Raw genomic sequence first — 21,239 nt, forward strand, 5'->3', positions numbered from 1 at the left:
ATTTACATGCAATGTACAGAGTAATAAACTCTAGAAACAGGTTAGCAGTAGTTAGTAGATCTGTTTTTTCCAGGCATTAGGGGGTGGGGGAAGTGACTGGGTATGAGGTTTCTTTTTATGGTGATCAAAAATTCTGGAATTAGATAGTGATGATTATTGTACAACTTTGCAAATATACTAAAAAGTACTAACTTGTTTGCTTTGAAAGGATAAATTTTATGATATGTGAATTATATCTCAAGCAGATTTTTTTTTTCTGAAAGAAAAAGCAACTTTAGAAGTCTCAAAGAAAATCTGTTTTTTAAATTTCAGTCTTATTTTGATGTTTACTACCTTCGAGGTAAAAACAGTTTGCATTCTACACGTGCATGTTTGGTTATATGCTATAAAATATCATTTCTATTATTTGTTTATCTTTAAAAATGTTACCTGACAGCCATCCTGATTAATCCACTTCTGCTGCACTTCATCTCTGGCAGAATCACTGAGACCAGCATGGTAAGCAAGAGCAGCGAGCCCATCTCTCTGTAATGTGTCGGCCATGGTGTCACATTCTCGCCTGGAGAGGCAGTAAATTATCCCTGAATCATCTGCCAAGAAACCAAGAGTACTGAGAAACAAGAATTTTTAACATAAACAACAACACAATTTACACTATGTTTTCAGAAATACATGAACCATGAATAGATCTCCCGTAGTGCTCTTATACTGCTGGAAGACCACACACGTGAATAATTCAAGCAAGGAATTCATGTGTGCTGGAAGTGAGATGTGGCTTTTAATCCTGTCGCTGCTAATGACTTGTGAGGTGGACCTGGACGAACTCTGGGCTCTACTTCACACTAGATACATGTGGGTATAAAAAAGCCATCCTTGGCTGGGCACGGTGGCTCATGCCTGTAATCCCAGCACTTTGGGAGGCCAAGGAGGGCAGATCATTTGAGGTCGGGAGTTCGAGACCAGCCTGGACAACATGGTGAAACCCTATCTTTACTAAAAATACAAAAAAAATCAGCCAGGTGTGGTGGTGGGCACCTGTAATCCCAGCTAGTCGGGAGGCTGAGGCAGGAGAATCACTTTAACCCAGGAGGTAGAGGTTGCAATGAGCTGAGATCGCACCACCGCACTCCTGCCTGGAGATAGAGCAAGACTCAGTCTCAAAAAAAAAAAAAAAAAAAAAAAAGCCATTCTTGCACAAACTTTGTCAAAGCATATGGCAGTATGTATCAAGAGTCTTAGAAATACCTTTGACTCAGTTTCCTTCTAGGAAATTAATCTAGGAAATAAAGTGATATAAGGACATAAACAAAAGTTTTACTTCAAACTTTGAAAATTACAAAGATTTTAATGAGAAACATTAGGAAAACAAATAAAGGGAACTGTGAAACAAAATATACTATAACTATCAAAAGCGTTTTCTAAGTTTTTAAAAGACATGGGAAAATGCTCATGATTATAAAGTAGATTAAGGGTAGAAACGTATATAGTATGCTAGTAGAAAAAAATGAATAGAAAAATACTGGAAATTAGTAATAACATGATAACAGTGATTTTGCTCATTGAGTGATGTTTGTCTTTTGTTTCTTCTTTTTGTTGCTTTCTAAATTTTCTTTTTTGTTTTTTGAGACAGTCTTGCTCTGTCGCCCAGGCCGAAGTGCAGTGGCACAATCTCAACTCACTGCAACCTCTGCCTCCCGGGTTCAAGCAGTTCTTCTGCCTCAGCCTCCAGAATAGCTGGAATTACAGGTGCATGCCACCACGTCTGGCTAATTTTTGTAGAGATGGGGTTTCACCATTTTGGCCAGGCTGGTCTTGAAATCCTGACCTCAAGTGATTCACCCACCTCGGCCTCCCAAAATGCTGAGATTACAGGCGTGAGCCACAGTGCCTGGACATCTAAATTTTCTTTAATGAGCATATATTATATTTATTATTATGTGTGTTGTTTTTAGAAATGGAAAGTAAAAGGTATTAAAGGAAAAGTCATCTCTCTGTGACTGAGTCAAAGGTCTAGATATACACATGAAGCTATTGACGTTAGCTGCCTGGGCAAGGTGGGCCTGAGCGGGGCAATAACTGACTTTTTCTTGGTAGATCTCTACTGACTGATTTGTCCACACAAATATGTATACTAATTTCTAAAAAATAAAATAGAAATACCAAAAATATTCTCCATGGAAAAGCGGAAAGGGGGTTACATGGGAAACTACTATGAATTTCAGAATCTCATTTTAGTTAATATAACTCAAAGGCAGACAGGCTTGGGACAAGGCACTAAAACAAAAAGCTGTATAATTCAAACACTGATAGAAGCCTGAGGAAAGACATTGAAACCAAAAGTTATACGTGTGTAGGAGGAAGTATTTAATATATTTTTGTTAGAATTTATTGTTATTAAACCAAATGAGATTTTATAATTTCCAGAATTGAGAGAGTTGCAATAGTCTGCTCTATAAAGAGCAAGTTAGTGCTGTCATAATGCAAAAAGGAATGTTTAATATGCAATTTTATATATCTTATTGTGGTACTAAAAAGACATTTGTTACTTCTAGACAGCTAATCACATGGCTGTACTCACATGGGTGGTGCTTTCTGATCCATTCTAGGCAATCAAATGCCACCTTTTTAGGCTTTTTCGGTAATACATAGTATTTCAGATTATGTCTGTTAAAGCTCATGCTAAACCTAAAAAAGTCCCAAACATAAAATTTAGTTATTATGAGAAAATATAGCTTTAGGTATTGTTATAGACTACATGTGTCCCCCTAAAATCCTAACCCCCAAGGTGATGGTATTAGGAGTTGGAGCCTCCGGGAGATAATTAGGTCATGAGGGGTGGAGTTACGAATGAGATAAGTGCTCAAAAATAAGTAAGGACCTTGCTGGCTCTCCCCACCCGCATATGTGAGCATACAAAGAGAACACTGCCACTTGCAAACGAGGAAGAGGGACTTCATCTGACATGGGATCTGCCAGCATCTTGATCTTGGACTTCCTGGCTTTCAGAACCAAGAGAAATAAATTCCTGTTGTTTAAGCCACCCAGTCTACAGTATTCTGTCATAGCAGCCCAAGCTAATTATCAAGTAGTTTTTTTTTTTTTTGAGACAGAGTCTCACTCTGTCGCCCAGGCTGGAGTGCAGTGGCACAATCTTGGCTTACTACAACCTCTGCCTCCTGGGTTCAAGCCATTCTCCTGCCTCAGCCTCCCAAGTAGCTGGGATTATGGATGCCCACCATCGCGCCTGGCTAATTTTTGTATTTTTAGTAGAGACAGAGTTTCACCATGTTGGCCAGGCTGGTCTCGAACTCCTGACCTCAAGCAATCCACTTGCCTCAGCCTTCCAAAGTGCTGGGATTACAGGCATGAGCCACCGGGCCCGGCCTACCAAGTAGTCTTAAGTTGAATATTGTCACTAGCAGATTATATAATAGAACACTGAAATGGAAGTAAGGCTAAGGGTTAAAGAAAAGAATGGTGATAAAGAGAGAATGTTTATGGGACTAGATGACAAAAAATTAGGATTGTGGAAGAGAAAACATACAGAAAAGACAAAGTAAGTCAGGAGCCCAGTCTCTTGACTCCAAGATGAGGCTGACTAAAAGCAGAGATGGTTAGAACATTATTTAAAATATTAAGGAAATCATACAGGAAATATACATATTTTTAGGCCATCAGTGTTCCCAAATTTTGACGAGGTACTCAAGCTCATCCAACCCGCAGCCCACGGGCCACATGCAGCCCAGGATGGTTTTGAATGTGGCCCAACACAAATTCATAAGCTCTCTTAAAACAGTGAGATTTTTTGTGATTCTTTTGTAAAGCTCATCAGCTATTGTTACTGTTAGTGTATTATTATTATTTTTTTGAGAAGGAGTCTTGCGCTTGTTACCCAGGCTGGAGTGCAAGGGTGCGATCTTGGCTCACTACAACTTCTACCTCCCGGGTTCAAGCAATTCTCCTACCTCAGCCTCCTGAATAGCTGGGATTACAGGTGCCTGCCACCACGCCCAGCTCATTTTTGTTATTTTTAGTAGAGATGGGGTTTCACCATGTTGGCCAGGCTGGTCTCGAACTCCTGATCTCAGGTGATCTGCCCACCTTGGCCTTTCAAAGTGCTGGGATTACAGGTGTGAGCCACCGCACCCGGCCAGTTGGCGTATTTTATGTGTGGCCCAAGACAATCCTTCTTCCAATATGGCCCAGGGAAGCCAAAAGACTGGACACCCCGGGATACATAAAGAGCTAACTGCAGGACAGCAGAAGGAGTTAAAGCCCTACTGATCATGGTCACTTTATTTTTGTTCTTGGCCCCAAATAAAATGTGACTGACTCTGAGACAGATGTGCTCCTCCTCTTCCTCTGGTCTACTATTCTTGCCCCATTTCCTCCCTCCCACTTCCTCAGTGAGCTTGTTCTCTCCATTATCTCCTCTCTTGTCTTTTCAGTCTGTTCTGTGAATTTTTATTCTATCTCTGAATACGTTCTAGGACCACCCTTTCCAACAAAAGCCTCTGTTGACCCTCTCTTCTAATCAACCTCTCTTTTCTTCCAATGGCAAGTTTCTCAGAAAATACTTATGTTCCCAACCAACTAACTACACATTCAATTTCAATTATCATTATTTTCTATTCTCAATTTTGCCTCTACCATTCTGCCAAAATTTTTTTTTCAAGGCTTTTAAAACTAAAGAAAGGTGACAGAATTGTTATAGGGTCCTGCCCTCCAGGTACCCCCATTGCTCCACATTTCAATTATATCCAACCCACAGGAGGAGAGAGAACACTGTGGAACATGGTAAGGATAGAGCACAAAGACATCTCCATGCCTGGGTAGACAGAAGAAAAGACCATAAACTGCAGTAACCTGTGTCGCGGGGGCTGCCTGTATACAGGATCAGAGGAAGAAAAGATGAGGAATAAAACCACTGGCTTTCTGTTTTTGTATCTAAATCCAACTAGATGGGCCCACACAATAGGCAGAAGTGATTTTGCTGCATTTGGTATATGCAAAGATTGGTCTTCTTTCAGACTTCACTCTCTCTGGCCTCTCTGTCTACTTTTTTTTTTTTTTTTTTTTTTTTTTTTGAGACAATCTCGCTCTATCCCCCAGGTGGGAGTGCAGTGGCACGATCTCGGCTCACTGCAACCTCTGCCTCCCAGGTTCAAGTGGTTCTCCTGCCTCAGCCTCCCGAGTAGCTGGGATTACAGGCACCCACCACCACGCCCATCTAATTTTTTGTATTTTTAGTAGAGATGGGGTTTCGCCATGTTGGCCAGGCTGGTCTTGAACTCTTGACCTCAGGTGATCCTCCCGCCTCAGCCTCCCACAATGCTGGGATTACAGTCATGAGCCACTGCGCCTGGCCTGTATTCTACACTGTTGCTACCCTTACTGAAAATTCTCTATTATGTCTCACAACTTTATATTCCCATGGGATTTTCTCCCTTGCATCACTAGTTTCTCCACTTCCACCTCTTCTTCCTTCGCTCACTCCTTAAGTGAGAATCACCCCATAGACATCTGGCTCTCTTCTCTTACATTATCTCCTTCAGCACTCTCACTGCTTTAAACAGCACCCAAATCTCAGTCCCATGTGTCCCAGCTTTTGCCCTCACCTTAGACCTCTTTTCAGAGTTCTAAACCACATTTCAGTATCTTTTTAGACCAGTGGTCTAAAATTGGGATGCATACATTTCTAGGGGTTCACAAAGACTTTCTGTGTATACATGAGCAAAGATCGTCTTAAACAAATTCAGACCCCCAATTTTCACATCCTTGGTTTCCCATGGGGGATTGGTTCTAGGGCTCCCTCAGATACCTAAATCCAAGGATGCTCAAGTCCCTGATATAAAATGGTATAGTATACGTATATAACCTATGCACATCCTCCTGTGCACTTTAAACCATCTCTAGATTACTTATAATACTCAATACAATGTATTAAATAAATGCCATGTAAATAGTTGCTACACTGTACTGTCAGTAACTATGTAACATCTTTCTTGTCATGGCGGGAGGATACAGCAGAGTATGCCTACACATCACTTCATTCATGTGGACACAGCATAGCGCTTGGTGCTCAGCAAATTCAAATCTTGCTTTTTGAAACTTTCAGAAACTATTTTTCTTTCAAATGTTTTTGATATACAGTTGGGTGAATCTGCAGATGGAGAAACTGCAGATACGAAGGGCTGGCTGTCCTTTTTCCTAAGACTGATCTGAAAATGCTCCCACAGACAAGACATCCTGGCCAGGGGCAGTGGCTCACATCAATAATCTCAACATTTTGGAAGGCCAAGGCAGGAGGATCACTTGAGTCCAGGAGTTCAAGACCAGTTGGGCAACAAAGTGAGACCCCTGTCTCTATTTAAAAAAAAGACATCCTGGACGGGCGCGGTGGCTCACGCCTGTAATCCCAGCACTTTGGGAGGCAAGGCGGGCAGATCATGAGATCTGGAGTTCGAAACCAGCCTAACCAACATGGTGAAACCCTGTCTCTACTAAAAATACAAAAACTAGCCAGGCATGGTGGCACGTGCCTGTAATTCCAGCTACTCAGGAGGCTGAGGCAGGAGAATCGCTTGAACCTGAGAGGCGGAGGTTGCAGTGAGCCAACATCACACCCCTGCACTCCAGCCTGGGCCACAGAGCGAGACTCTGTCTAAAAAGAAAAAAAAAAAAAAGACATCCTGCTTGTTTCACCTTTTCCATTTTTCCCTTTTACAAATGTCTCACTTTCTGAAAACAAACAAACCAATCCTACTTTTCATCAATTCTGAATTTTACCACTGTGCACTGTTGCAGGATGTAAAAACCTCCAGGACACCAAACAAAGCAAATTGAAAAATAGTATGCGTGTAGGTGAAATTTTCTTTAATTAAAGCACTAGAAATCCTTGGTAGGAGGGCCTCATATCTTTAGGTGTTTTACTTATTTCTGTTAAGGGTGAAGAGTAACTAGGAACAAAGTATTTTGGCCCTTATTAGGATGTTCTGATTTCAGATATATGGAGAATAAGGTGGTGGGAATGAAGATGACCTTCACTTTATGACGTTGTTTCTTTCATCTCTATAATCACAGAATGCATTACCCTGAAAGTCTTTGAGACTACCGTTAAACAATACTTTGATACCACCTCTCTTATGACAGCTTTCTTTGCAAAAAACTCCTAGAGTCCTTTTAGTGCTTGAAAAGGCAGAATGTGTAGCAGATCGTGGCAAAAAAGGTAGTAGATTTAAGAATTGTCTAGGAATACAAATGATGAAGAAAATCTTAAAATGCATTTAAGTTGATTTGTGCTTAAGTTGGAAACGGTGCATGAGTCTCACCACCGACAGGAATGCTATCGTGACTGGGCACAACAATGGCCTTATTGCTTTTTCCCACATTAAAAAAATATACTTTATTTTCAGAAAAGTGTTTTATTAATTAAAAAAAATCTTTGGGTCAAAAGGAGAGACAAAAACAAGTGTTGGTGAGGATATGAAAAAATTAGAACCCTCATACATCGCTAGTGAAAATGTAAAATGGCACAGCCACTTTGGAAAACAGTGTGACAGTTCTTTAAAAGGTTAAACATAGGCCGGGCACAGTGGCTCATGCCTGTAATTCCAGCACTTTGGGAGGCCAAGACGGGCGGATCACAAGGTCAGGAGTTCGAGACCAGCCTGGCCAATATGGGGAAACCCCCATCTCTACTAAAAATACAAAAATTAGCTGGGCGTGGTGGCGCACGCCTGTAGTCTCAGCTACTCAGGAGGCTGAGGCAGAAGAATCACTTGAACCTTGGAGGTGGAGGTTGCAGTGAGCCAAGATCGCACCACTGCACTCCAGCCTAGGATACAGAGTGAGACTCCATCTAAAAAAAAAAAAAAAGAAAAGGTTAAACATAGAGTTACTATATGACCCAATAATTTCACTCCTGGGTATATACCTAAGAGAAATGAAAACATATGTCCACACAAAAATTTATACATGTATGATTATACCAGCATTATTCATAATAGTAAAAAATAAAAATGGAAACAACCCAATATCAACTGATGAATAAAATGTCGTATACGTATACAATGGAATATTATTCACCAATAAACCATGAAAACATTATGCTAAGTAGACAGTCACAAAAGATCACATATTGGATGATTCTCTTTACACGAGATACCCAGAGTAGGCAAATCTATACATAGAAAGTAGATTAGTGGTTGCCTAGGGCTGGCAGGGTGGGGATGTGAGGGGAAAAGGAGATTGAACTGTAATGGGTATGGGTGTTTTTGGAGGGTGACGAAATGTTCTAAAACTCTGGCAATGGTTGTACAATTCTGAATATACTAAAAACTTTGAATTGTACTTTTTAAATATGGGAATTGTATGGTATGCGGATTATACCGCAACAAAGCTGTTACTAAAAACATCTGGCACATAATTTGAATTTCTTAAAATTTGTAGACACAATTGAAAAAGCTCAGAACTGTTTACCAGTTAATTTAGTCAAACAAATTACTTTAACTAAAAATAATAAAAATGACATGAGATTAGAACATAAAGTTGTAGATCACGAATCCAATTAAAACCAAGACAACTATCTCTACTGCAAAAGGACTGTGGGTAACTAACTAAAAGCAATATTTACACAATTTGTTATAATGAAAAAGTTAATAGACCCTTGGAGTTTATTACATGTAATAAATCTTACTCTGCCTGTTGGAAAATAAGATGTTTGGAATTACCAAATATCTAGTTACAGACAGTTCCCATCAATTGATAAATGGATAAATAAAATGCAAAATACTCATACACTGGAATATTATTCAGCTATAAAAATGAATGAAGTACTGACCAATGCTACAACATGGATGACCCTTGAAAACTATGCTCAGTGAAAGAAGCCATGCACAAACAAGAGGGAGAAGATGGGGAGCAGCTGCCAATGGGTACCAGGTTTCTCGCTGGGGTGATAAAAAGCTCTAAACTTAGATATTGGGGATGGTTGTACAATTCTGTGAAAATACAGAAAAAAAGCAACCCACTAAATTGTACCCTTTAAATGGATGAATTTTATAGTGTGTGAATTACATTTTAATAAAGTTTTCTTAAAAGTTAGATTCCGTCATTTCTTGTCTAAGGTTCTGCTGGGTATTACCATTAAAATGGTAAATATTATCCTGTTTGGGGTGTCAAACTCATGTCTTTTCAAAGTGTTGTGTGAGCAAACAAAGTCAATTAGAGCTCAGCTTGTTGCTTTTGTAATTGACAATAGTTGTCATGGGATGTATACTAAATAGTTTATGTGAATTGAAAAATGAGGCCAGGTACAGTGGCTCACACCTGTGATCCCAGCACTTTGGGAGGCCGAGGCGGGCAGACCACCTGAGGTCAGGAGTTCAAGACCAGCCTGCGCAATATGGCGAAACCCTGTCTCTACCAGAAATACAAAAAATTAGCTGGGCATGGTGGCGGGCGCCTGTAATCCCAGCTACTTGGGAGGCTGAGGCAGGAGAATCACTTGAACCCAGGAGGTGGAGGTTGCAGTGAGCTACTGTACTCCAGCCTGGGCAACAAGAGTGAAAGTCCACCCCCCCAACCCCCCCCAAAAAAAGAAAAGTAAAATGAAGTCAGCCAGGCATGGTGGTATGTGCCTGTAGTCCCAGCTACTCAGGAGGCTAGGGCAGGAACATCACTTAAGCCCAGGAGTTCAAGACCAGCCTGGGCAATATAGTAAGAGTAAGACTCCATCTCCAAAACAAAACAAAACAAAACAAAACAAAACCTACAAAGAAAAGAAGTCTAATTTAGCAGTAAAGACTGGCTTTACCAATTAGGTTATGTGGTAGTCATTTCCCATTTTTGGAAAGAGCTAATCTATAGCCACAGTTTTGACAAAACTGTATTTAAAAGTATATCACACAATATGATTGGGAATGGTGGCTCACGCCTGTAATCCCAGCACTTTGGGAGGCTGGGGCAGGCAGATCCCTTGAGTTTAGGAGTTTGAGGCCAGTCTGGGCAACATGGTGAAACTCCGTCTCTGCGAAAAAAACAACACAAACAAAAAACATAAAAATTAGCCAGGCATGGTGGTGCACGCCTGTAGTCCTGGCTACTCGGGGGGTTGAGACAGGAGGATAAATTGAGCCTGGGAGGCGGAGGTTGCAGTGAGCCGAGATCGCACCACTGTACTTACTCCATCCTGGGTGAAAGACTGGGACCCTGTCTCAAAAAACAACAAAAAAGTTATTAGAAAAGCGTATCACACAATAAAAGTATTTTGTCAAAAATATCATATTGGAAAGGTATACTGAAACTACCAGTATTTTTATTTCCCCAACTCTTCCATACATATTGGATACAGGGAACAGGATTCTTGTTAAAAGAAGAATAAGACTACCTAATAGTCATTAGATAAGTATTGGTAAAGCTTTTTTTTAGGGTATTTTTCCTAGAAAAAGTAAGTGAATAACGATTGATCTTGCTTATTTTCCCAGAGAGTTTCCAATTCTTTGCTTACCACAAATTTGAAAGACCTAATTGAGTTGTCAATTAACAGATAATTAAAAATAATTTTTGGGCCGGGCACGGTGGCTCATGCCTGTAATCCCAGCACTTTGGGAGGCTGAGGCGGGCGGATCAAGAGGTCAGGAGATCGAGACCACAGTGAAACCTCGTCTCTACTAAAAATACAAAAAATTAGCCGGGTGCGGTGGCGGGCACCTGTAGTCCCAGCTACTCAGGAGGCTGAGGCAGGAGAATGGCGTGAACCCGGGAAGCGGAGCTTGCAGTGAGCTGAGATCGCGCCACTGCACTCCAGCCTGGGCGACAGAGTGAGACTCCGTCTCAAAAAAAAAAAAAAATTTGATGACAGATCATTATGCAGTCTTGGCATATATGTCAGAAGGAATTCAAATAATTGTTACAGCTACAAAAAATGCCTTCCATTCCCATCTACATGTTTATGTGAGCAATATTTCTTAGTGCTTACATCCATAAAAATAAGAAATATAAACGGACCCAATTCGTCCAGATGTCAACTAACTGAACAACAAAAAGTCCTAGCTGGGTGTGGGCCTGTAGTCCACACTATTTAGAATATTAAGGTGGGAGGATCACTTGAGGCCAGGAATTCCAGACTAACCCAAACAATATAACGAGACCTCATCTCTTAAACAAACAAACAAACAAAAGGCCTATCTCATTAAGAGATAAATTCTCAATCAAAATGTATGCTTATGGCCGGGCGTGGTGGCTCACGTATTCCCAGCACTTTGGGAGGCTGGGGCGGGTGGATCACCTGAGGTTAGGAGTTTCAGACCAGCCTGGCCAACATGGTGAAACCCCGTCTCTACTAAAAATAGAAAAATTAGCCGGGCATGGTGGCAAGTGCCTGTAGTCCCAGCTACTCGGGAGGCTGAGGCGGGAGAATAACTTGAACTCGGGAGGTGGAGGTTGCAGAGATCGTGTCATTGCACTCCAGCCTGGGCAACAAGAGCGAAACTTGGTCTAAAACATATATATATATAATAAAAACACATATATATAATACATATATGTTATATATATATTTAAAACATATATATATTTAAAACATATATATATTTAAAACATATATATATATATATGCAGGAGGTACATAGTTTTCCAGGATTTTTTTCAGGAGGTACATGTGATCAAAGAAGGTATGAAGATGGCTATCTTGGTCATCCACTCATCCCTTAAATATCCCAGGCATCATGCATCTAAAATCAAATTTATTACTCATCTTCCTTCCTCCATTTCCATTTATGGTCAATGGTACTAGGGACCTGCCCCAGGAACTAGTATAAACTTCAACTGTATCCACTTTTCTCATTCCATTTAGTTGCCATTAATGCGCCATTAATGCCCTCTCTCTTGACTCTGTTTCTTCCTTCCACTTCTGCTGTTTCCACCAGCATCATCTCTCCTCAATGACTGCAATAGATTCCCGAAGGGCTGCTCTACCTCTAACTTTCTGTTCTCCCACTCATCCTCTCCTCTATTATCTTGCCAGGGTTATCATTCATCCACACAGTTCAGATCAAGCCACTTCCCAGGTTAAAGTGCCAAAAGAATAAAGTCCAAACATTTTACCATCGTTATATGCAAGACCCTCCATGATCTGGCCTCAAGCCACCTTGTCAGGGTCATCCCTTCTCTATGTTTCTCCACTTATCTAATGGATTATTCACCATTCCTCGGGCCTGACCTGTACTTTTTTTTTTTTTTTTTTGTCTGGAGTGTAGTGGCATGATCTTGGCTCACTGCAACCTCCGCCTCCCGGTTTCAAGCAATTCTCCTGTCTCAGCCTCCCGAGTAGCTGTGACTATAGGCGCATGCCACCATACCCGGCTAATTTTTGTGTTTTTAGTAGAGATGGAGTTTCACCATGTTGGCCAGGCTGGTCTCCAACTCCTGACCTCAGGTGATCCACCCGCCTCGGCCACCCAAAGTGCTGGGATAACAGGTGTGAGCCACCGAGCCTGGCCTGAACTGTACTTTTATAACAGAAACTTCAGCCCTGAATTTTCACTCTTTGCCTGCTAAAATGCCATTCACCTACCACTTCATATAGCTGTAATAAAAAAAGACAGTAACAAGTGTTGATGAGCATGTGGAAAAACTGCAACCCCCATACACTGCTGAAAGTAATATAAAATGATGGAGGTGGTCGGGTGCAGTGGTTCACATCTATAATCCCAGCACTTTGGGAGGTCGAGATGGGTGGATCACCTGAGGTCAGGAGTTCAAGAACAGCCTGGCCAACATGGTGAAACCCCATCTCTACTAAAAATACAAAATTACAAAAATACAAAAATAGTCCCAGCTACTCGGGAGGCTGAGGCAGGAGAATTGCTTGAACCCAGGAAGTGGAGGTTGCAGTGAGCCGAGATTGCGCCACTGCACTCCAGCCTGAGTGACAGAGTGAGACTCTGTCTCAAAAAAAAAAAAAGATGGAGGCACTTTGAAAACTAGTTTAGCAGTCCTTGAAAAGGTTAATCATATAGTTACCACAGACCCAGCAACCCAAGAGAAATAAAACTGATGACCACAGAACAACTTCTACACAAATGTTCACAGCAGCATTATTCAAAAAAAACCAAAAAATTGAAACAGCTTGAATATCATCAAATGATGAATGGGTAAATAAAACAGAAAGTAGGATCCATAAAATGGAATATTATTTGAAAATAGAAAGGAATGAAATACTGAAACAGGCTACAACATGGAGGAACCTTAAAAACATGCTCAGTGAATGAAGTCAGTCACAAAAGGCCACATGTTATGTGATTCCATTTATAGGAAATGTCCAGAATAGGCGCAAATCTACGGAGACAGAAAGTAGATGAGGGGTTGCCTAGGAATGGGGGAAGTGAGAAGTGAGAAAGTAGGAATTGACTGCTAATGGGTATACTCTCCCTTTCAATGGAGACAAAAATGTTCTAAAATTAGATAATGGTGATGGCTGCACAACCTTATACACAAACTAAAAAAAAAAAAAAAGGCCATTGAAGTGTCAACTTTAGGTGAATTTTATGGTATGTAAATTTTATCTCAATACAGCTGTTTAAGCCTTTTGTTGTTGTTTGTTTGTTTTTCAGATGGAGTCTTGCTCTATCACCCAGGCTGGAGTGCAGTGGTATGATCTTGGATCACTGCAACCTCTGCCTCCCAGGTACAATCAATTTTCCTGCCTCAGCCTTCCAAGTAGCTGGTATTACAGGCGCCCACCACCACGCCTGGTTAATTTTTATATTTTTAGTAGAGATGGGGTTTCAACATGTTGGCCAGGCTGATCTTCAACTCCTGACCTCAGGTGATCCATCTGCCTTGGCCTCCCGAAGTGTTGGGATTACAGCTGTGAGCCACTGTGCTTGGCTGCTGTTTACGCTTTTATCTTTTTTTTTTTTTTTTTTTTTTTTTTGAGACAGAGTCTCGCTCTTGTTGCCCAGGCTGGGGTGCAGTGGTGCGATCTCGGCTCACTGCAACCTCCGCCTCCCGGGTTCAAGTGATTCTCCTGCCTCAGCCTCCCAAGCAGCTGGGATTACAGGTATGCACCACCAGGCCCGGCTAGTTTTGTATTTTTGGTAGAGACAGGGTTTCTCCTTGTTGGTCAGTCTGGTCTTGAACTCCTGACCTCAGGTGATCCGCCCACCTTGGCCTCCCAAAGTGCTGAGATTACAGGCGTGAGTCACCATGCCCAGCCTACGCTTTTAAATAAACTACTCCTCCTACAATGCCCAGTGCCTTTACGAAACTTGATCTGACCCCTCCTCACAACAGCTGTTACTGGGGGTTCTAGCTTATCTTGTCTTCTTCATTTCCTGCAGCTGTAATTTACATCTCAAATCACTGCTTTCTTCTTTCTGCAATTTGACCTAGTATTTAAAGGATTCTGAAACCAGCTATCGGGGGTTTTAAGTTCTCAGTCCAACCTTTGCTAGGCATATGAAGTTATGTAATCTCTTTGTGCCTCAATTTCCTCACCTGTAGAATGAGGAAAATAGGAGTACCTACCTTGCTTTTGTGTGGACAAGGAGGTTAATACACATAAAACGACAACAGTGCCTGGCACACTGAGTAGGCTGGATATGTTAAGTGTTAGCTATTATTATTGTTCTATTATAGTTAACTCTATATGCCTGTCTCTTTGCTCTCTTCCAGTTCCTATTTTAAGGCCCTAAGGAAATGGAATAAAGCCTTTTTTATGTGCCTTGTATTTCCCGAAGAGGAAGAATATTATTACAGACTGGCAGGAGGAGAGCAGCACAGGGGCTGTGGCTTCAACCTTAGGAATACCTGACTTCGCCAGGGCCACAACATAGCAGCAGTTGAGCAAATTTAATCCAAACCAGGGCCTACTGGTGGAAAAGATCAGGAAACAGAGTCCCAGAAAGTGTTCCTTAAAATTTCCTACTTCCAAATGCAGAGAAGCGCCAAACACATTAAGGAGTCAACAGACATGCGTAAATTTTTACATTTACCCAAATTCCTCCACGTTTTTCATTTATTGATTATTACTGAGTACCAATTATGTACCAAGTGCTGGAGACTGGAAATCCACAATCTTGCCTTCCCAGGCAGATCTCTTCCCCACAGTACTAAGAAAACAGATTCAAGGTGCCTGCCTCTAAATAAATAAATAAATATGTACACTGTTTACTCAAACATAAATCACAAATCCTATACTTACAAAAAGTCATTCAAAAGGAAAAGAAATTTTTTTATCATTTAACTATAGTCATTTGCCATTGATGTAACTAATCTAAAAGAACAGTAGATTGCATCTGGCATAAGCGGACAGAAAAATCCCAGCACTTAGGAAGGCTGAGACGGGACGACTGTTTAAGCCCAGGAGTTCGAGACCAGCCTGGGTAACATGGCAACATGGCAAGACCTGTCTCAAAAAAAAAAAAAAAATTATAGATCAATGTAGTACTTACAGAAGCAAAGTTCTTGCAAATAGGTTATTTATTAGACTCTAAAGTATAATATGACATCTTTTTTTTGTTTTTTGTTTTTGAGACAGAGCCTTACTCTGTCGCCCAGGCTGGAGTACAGTGGCGTGATCTTGGCTCACTGCAACCTCCGCCTCCCGGGTTCAAGCAATTCTCCTGCCTCAGCTTCCTGAGTAGCAGCGATTACAGGCGCACACCAGTAGGCCTGGCTAATTTTTGTATTTTTAGTAGAGATGGAGTATCCCCACGTTGGCCAGGCTGGTCTTGAACTCCTGATCTTAGGTGATCTGCCTGCCTCGGCCTCCCAAAGTGCTGGGATTACAGGCATGAGCCACTGCACCCAGCCTAGTATGACATCTTAAATATAGCATTATAATGCATATCAATTATAGAAGCAAAATATTTTTCCCCAAATTTAATACAAATACTCCTCTGCAAGTGAGATTAAATTACAATATTCCATTCCAAACTTTGTGATCACACACACAAAATTCTGAGGACTCTAAAATCCTAGCACTTGAGTCTGGTCATTACTGCTATATAACAGTGCTACTAGCAATAAAATAATTCTAGGCTGGAACCAAACAACTTAAAGGCTGGAAGAAACCCAAAATGCTTGAATTCCTTGACTTAGATCAGATGATTTAGAAGCTGCCAGTTTAACCTGCAAAAGCTTTTGTAACTATCTTAATCTCATGACCCATTCATATCCTTCATAAGGAACCTTCAGTTCTTCTCATAACCCTCTAAGAGATACTGTTGCTGTTCTTACTGCTTATAGTATTTATAGCACCAGCTTGTCTTTATTTTCAAGTGAACAAAAGCTGTGCTTTAAAAATTCACCTCAATATCCGATTCAGTCATTACTCCTTCAAGCATACCACGTTAATGTTAACATCTCAAACTAAAGCGCACACTAATAAATTAGAAGAAAAAAATACTTTAACCTCGGCACACAACAGTTGTTAAATAAATATTTGCTGAGTGAATAAACCTACCAAAGAATTCATATCTCTACAAACTGAAGTAGAAGTATAAAATAATCCAGTACAGCCTAGATAAATATATGGGGATTGGCCGGGCACGGTGGCTCACGCCTGTAATCCCAGCACTTTGGGAGGCCAAGGCGGGCGGATCACGAGGTCAGGAGATCGAGACCCTCCTGGCTAAGATGGTGAAACCCCGTCTCTACTAAAAATACAAAAAAAATTAGCTGGGCGTGGTGGTGGCGCCTATAGTCCCAGCTACTCGGGAGGCTGAGGCGGGAGAATGGCGTGAACCCCGGGAGGCAGAACTTGCAGTGACCCGAGATCAGGCCACTGCACTCCAGCCTGGGCGACAGAGCGAGACTCCGTCTCAAAAAAAAAAAAAAAAAAAAAAACGGGGGATTTCTTTTATAGTAGGCTTTGTTACTGAAGAATTATGGATTTGGTGGGAACAAGAAGCGTTTTGTTGTAGAGAAGAAAACAAAGTAAAAAAGCTATTCGACATAGTATCTGGACTATTTTCAACATCCTGGATTCAATTGGGACCTTAGGGGGAAATGACAAAGCAGGGTCACCTTTCATTTCACGAAGTATACTCTAGGATATATGGAAGCCAAAATTAGATAAGCAAAAATTAATTTATTACTGGGACTATCCCGGGGATGACAGATATGGCATGCAATTTATCCCTACTTCCAAAGTAGGTACTGAAATGGAGTTTTAATTTCAGTAAGTGAAGAAAAGCCCTAGGACTCTGGTTCTCAAACTCTGCTGCACATTGTAATCACTTGGGGATTTTTAAAAAAATACTGGCTCTCAGCCTCAAACATTCTGATTTAGCTGCCATCGGGTTACAACTTGGGCATGGGGGTGGGGTGGGGTGGGGTGGTGGCGTTAAAGCGCCACAGGTGATTCTAACATGTAGCAGCTCTGGCAGTCACTGCCCCAGGGTTCTCAAATACATGACGTGCAACAACTTACACCTGAGGTCTGAGAATCTTCAGCTGAGTGAGGATGTCCTTCTGGACCCTGGGATTAGCTGTGGCCGTAAGAGCCATCACTGGAACAGAAGGAAACTTCTGGCGAAGGATATTCATTCTTTTGTAATCTTGACGAAAATCATGTCCCCACTAGTTGGAAAAAAAAATACTGCTTTTCAGACTACTTGGAGCTTCCTTCTATAAGCCAACACTGCTCAATGTATTAAGAACTACCTTATTCTTCAGTAAAATAGCAGACTAGTTCACTCAATGTGGGTTTTTATTCAGTAAATACATATATTGTTGGTAGTATGTATTTATCGGTATTTCCGGATATAAAAAACAGTATTTACCTGACTGACACAATGTGCTTCATCAATAACAAAACGTGCCAAGAGCTTCCTCTCATAGAGATTCTCCAGAGTAGAAATGAGTCTGTTACTTGCACAGATCTAGGCCAGAAATATATTAGACATTTAAAAACACTGAAACACATCACCTTATGATTCTGTGGTCTTCAAACTCCATCACAACTTAAGCTGTATTAAAACCTCCCTATAAGACCAGGTGCGGTGGCTCACACCTGTAATCCCAGCACTTTGGGAAGCCGAGGTGGATGGATCATCTGAGGTCGGGAGTTTGTGACCAGCCTAACCAACATGATGAAACCCCGCCTCTACTAAAAATACAAAATTAGTCGGGCATGGTGGTGCATTCCTGTAATCCCAGTTACTCAGGAAGGCTGAGGCAGGAGAATCGCTTGAACTCGGGAGGTGGAGGTTGCGGTGAGCCGAGATCACGCCACTGCACTCCAGCCTGGTAACAATAGTGAAAACTCGGTCTCGAAAAAACAAAAACAAAAACAAAAACACCTCCATATAAAATTGGTTCTTATTTCAATCTATGAAGAGAGCAGCAGAAGTAATAGAAAATAGCAGATCAAATTTTAGAATGTTTACCAACATTAAGCAAACAGCTTATTTAGCAAGTTAGTGGTTCTAAAACTTTTGTCTGCTTCAAGACATCTGAGGGCCACCACACATTTACATTGGCAACAGGGTTACATATCCGGGTTATATGGATGCATGTTGGCTGGGGGAAAATTATATATTTTATAGCTCTCTTCATAACCGGGCCTAGAAGCAATGACATCTCAGTAGCAACGAGCACATGTAGGACTCACACCTTGACAGGGACATGTCAAAAGGACAGAGAAGCCAGCTTGATAGAGATGTTTCACTGTTCACATCTAGGACAATTAGAACATCAAAATACTTGATAATTGAATGTAACTCATTGAATAAATTAAGAAGTCATGAGTTCATGCTGCTATCAGTAAATATGTGGGCTGGGCACAGTGGCTCACGCTTGTAATCCCAGCACTTTAGGAGGCCGAAGCGGGTGGATCACTTAAGGTCAGGAGTTACAGACAAGCCTGGCCAACATGGCAAAACCCCATCTCTACAAAAAATACAAAAATTAGCCAGGTATCATGGCACACACCTGTAGTCCTAGCTACTTGGGAGGCTGAGGCAGGAGAATCACTTGAACCCAGGTTGCAGTGAGCCGAGATTGCACTGAGCCAAGCACTCCCGCCTGGGTGACAGAGTGAGACTCCACCTCAAAAAAAAAAAAAAAAAAAAAAAAAAAAAGAAAGGAAAAAAAAGTGTAACCAACAGGAAAACTCTTCCTTATGGCAAAACACCAACTACATTTAAAAAATAATTTTATATCTATTATAGTAATAATTGATTGGGGAAGAATCATCAATGGATGCTAAAACTTGTGGGTCAAATTCTGATCACTAGCAGGATATTTACATAGTCTCAAAGCATCCCACAACAGGATATCTACTAATTACAAAGGCCAAAAAGAAAGAGTAACTTTACAGTGGAGAAGTCTATCAGACACTACCATAACCAAGCGATCAGTTAACTAACATTGTCAGTAATGGGACGAATCGACATCAAGTGCCTCCTGACAGTGGACATGAGAACATATCACCGTTTCTGTGATATTCAAGAAGTAACAGGAATCTAAACAGGAGGAAGCAAGATAAACTCAAATTGAGGGATAGTTCTCAAAACGACTGGCCTTCAAAAATGTCAAAATCACAAAAGATATTAAGAGAGAGAAACTGTTTACAAGATTACAGAGAAGGACAACTGAATGCATGCATGATCTGGGATTTTCTTTTGCTATAAAGGACATTATTGGGACAACTAGTGAAACCGGAATAAGGTTTACAGATTAAGTAACAGTACTGCATCAATGTACATCTCCTAATTTTGATCATTGTACTGAGGTTATATAAGAGAATACTTTGTTTTTAGGAAACGTACAGTGAAGTACTTAGGGTTTAAAAGGATACCACGTCTGCAATTTTCAATCAAATGTGTCAGGAAAATACATGCAGAGAGAGAATAACAAAGCAATTATAGTAAAATGTTACCATTTGGGGTTTCTGGATGAAAGTTATACAAAAATTCTTTGCACTACATATACAAAATTTTGTTAAAATTTTAAAAATATATGTATTCTAGTGGTCTTTAATATATTTTAAAATAATGATATAAATACAAACCTTTTCTGGAGTGACATATAGAAGTTTTATGATTGGGTCTTTTTTTGATAACTGGAGGTAAATATTTGTAGTTTCTGAGTCAGTCTTATCACCTGTCAGATATGTAGCTGGAATCTAAGTATAAAAGTAGTAAACAATTTCAATTTTATATATTAACCTGACAAAATTACATTTGTCCTTAGGTTTTATAAATATTTTATTAGTCACATATCAAACCTATCAAAGGAAATACATATCTCAATATAACAAGTATGTAAGTACATACATTTTAAAAAACCCTTATTAAGCATAACTCAGGCAGGGCGTGGTGGCTCATGCCTGTAATTTCAGCACTTTGGGAGGCTGAGGCAGGTGGATCACTTGGGGTCAGGAGTTCGAGACTAGCATGGCCAACACGGAGAAACCCCATCTCTACTGAAAATACAAAAATTAGCCTGGCGTGGTGGCAGGTGCCTGTGATCCCAGCTACTCAGGAGGCTAAGGCAGGAAAATTGCTGGACCTTGGGAGGCAGAGGTTGCAGTGAGCCAAGGTTGCACCACTGCACTCCTGCCCGGGCAACAGAACAAGACTCTGTCTTAAAACAAAACAAAACAAAACAAAAAAAAGCATAACACAAAATGGTCTTCTCATTGTTTATTTCCTTTTCTTGCTTTATTTTTCATCTTTGTAAATAAGATAAATATGAATTTGGTATACAAGATATTCCAGTCCTACTGTATGGCATCTTTTTTTAGATAAATGTATTTCAGAGTTTTAAAGATTAATGACAAGAAAGGGGCCATAATATCACAAATGGTTGAACAATGGCTACCATCACTGCACTAAGACATTCTTTGGAAGAAAAAAAAACTAGTGGTCTTATCAAGGGGTGGTGACTCATAACTCTTAAAACAGTTCTTTTTAATCACAATGTGATTGAGTTGGGGTCTCGCTTTCACCAAGGCTAGATTGTAGTGGCATGATCATGACTCACTGCAGCCTCAAACTCCTGGGCTCAAGAGACCCTCCTCCCTCAGCTTCCTAAGTAGCTGGGACCACAGGTTTTCACAACCATGACCAGCTTATTTTATTTTTCTGTAGAGAAAGTCTTGCTGTGTTGCCCAGGCTGGTCTTGAATTCTTGGCCTCAAGCAGTCCTCCCACCTTAGCCTTCCAAGTCACTGGGATTACAGGCATGAGCCACCACCCCCACCTACATTGTGAAGAGTTAGGTAGA

The 21,239-nt window shown here is 40.8% G+C and overlaps 1 protein-coding gene across 7 annotated transcripts in view; it reads right to left on the reverse strand.

The window, feature by feature from the left end:
- BLM (BLM RecQ like helicase) overlaps positions 1 to 21,239 on the reverse strand; it is a 101,507-nt gene that overhangs the window by 29,187 nt on the left and 51,081 nt on the right. For all 7 annotated transcript variants that reach the window (XM_055277186.2, XM_063638549.1, XM_055277187.2 and 4 more), the window contains 5 exons: positions 20,024 to 20,137; positions 17,793 to 17,891; positions 17,441 to 17,589; positions 2,579 to 2,685; positions 430 to 590 (listed from right to left, as the gene is read on the reverse strand). In XM_055277186.2, coding sequence (XP_055133161.2) covers positions 430 to 590; positions 2,579 to 2,685; positions 17,441 to 17,589; positions 17,793 to 17,891; positions 20,024 to 20,137 — 630 coding nt within the window. The remainder of the gene's footprint in view (positions 1 to 429; positions 591 to 2,578; positions 2,686 to 17,440; positions 17,590 to 17,792; positions 17,892 to 20,023; positions 20,138 to 21,239) is intronic.

This window comes from Symphalangus syndactylus, chromosome 5 (genome assembly GCF_028878055.3).
Source record: "Symphalangus syndactylus isolate Jambi chromosome 5, NHGRI_mSymSyn1-v2.1_pri, whole genome shotgun sequence".
NCBI lineage: Eukaryota > Metazoa > Chordata > Mammalia > Primates > Hylobatidae > Symphalangus > Symphalangus syndactylus.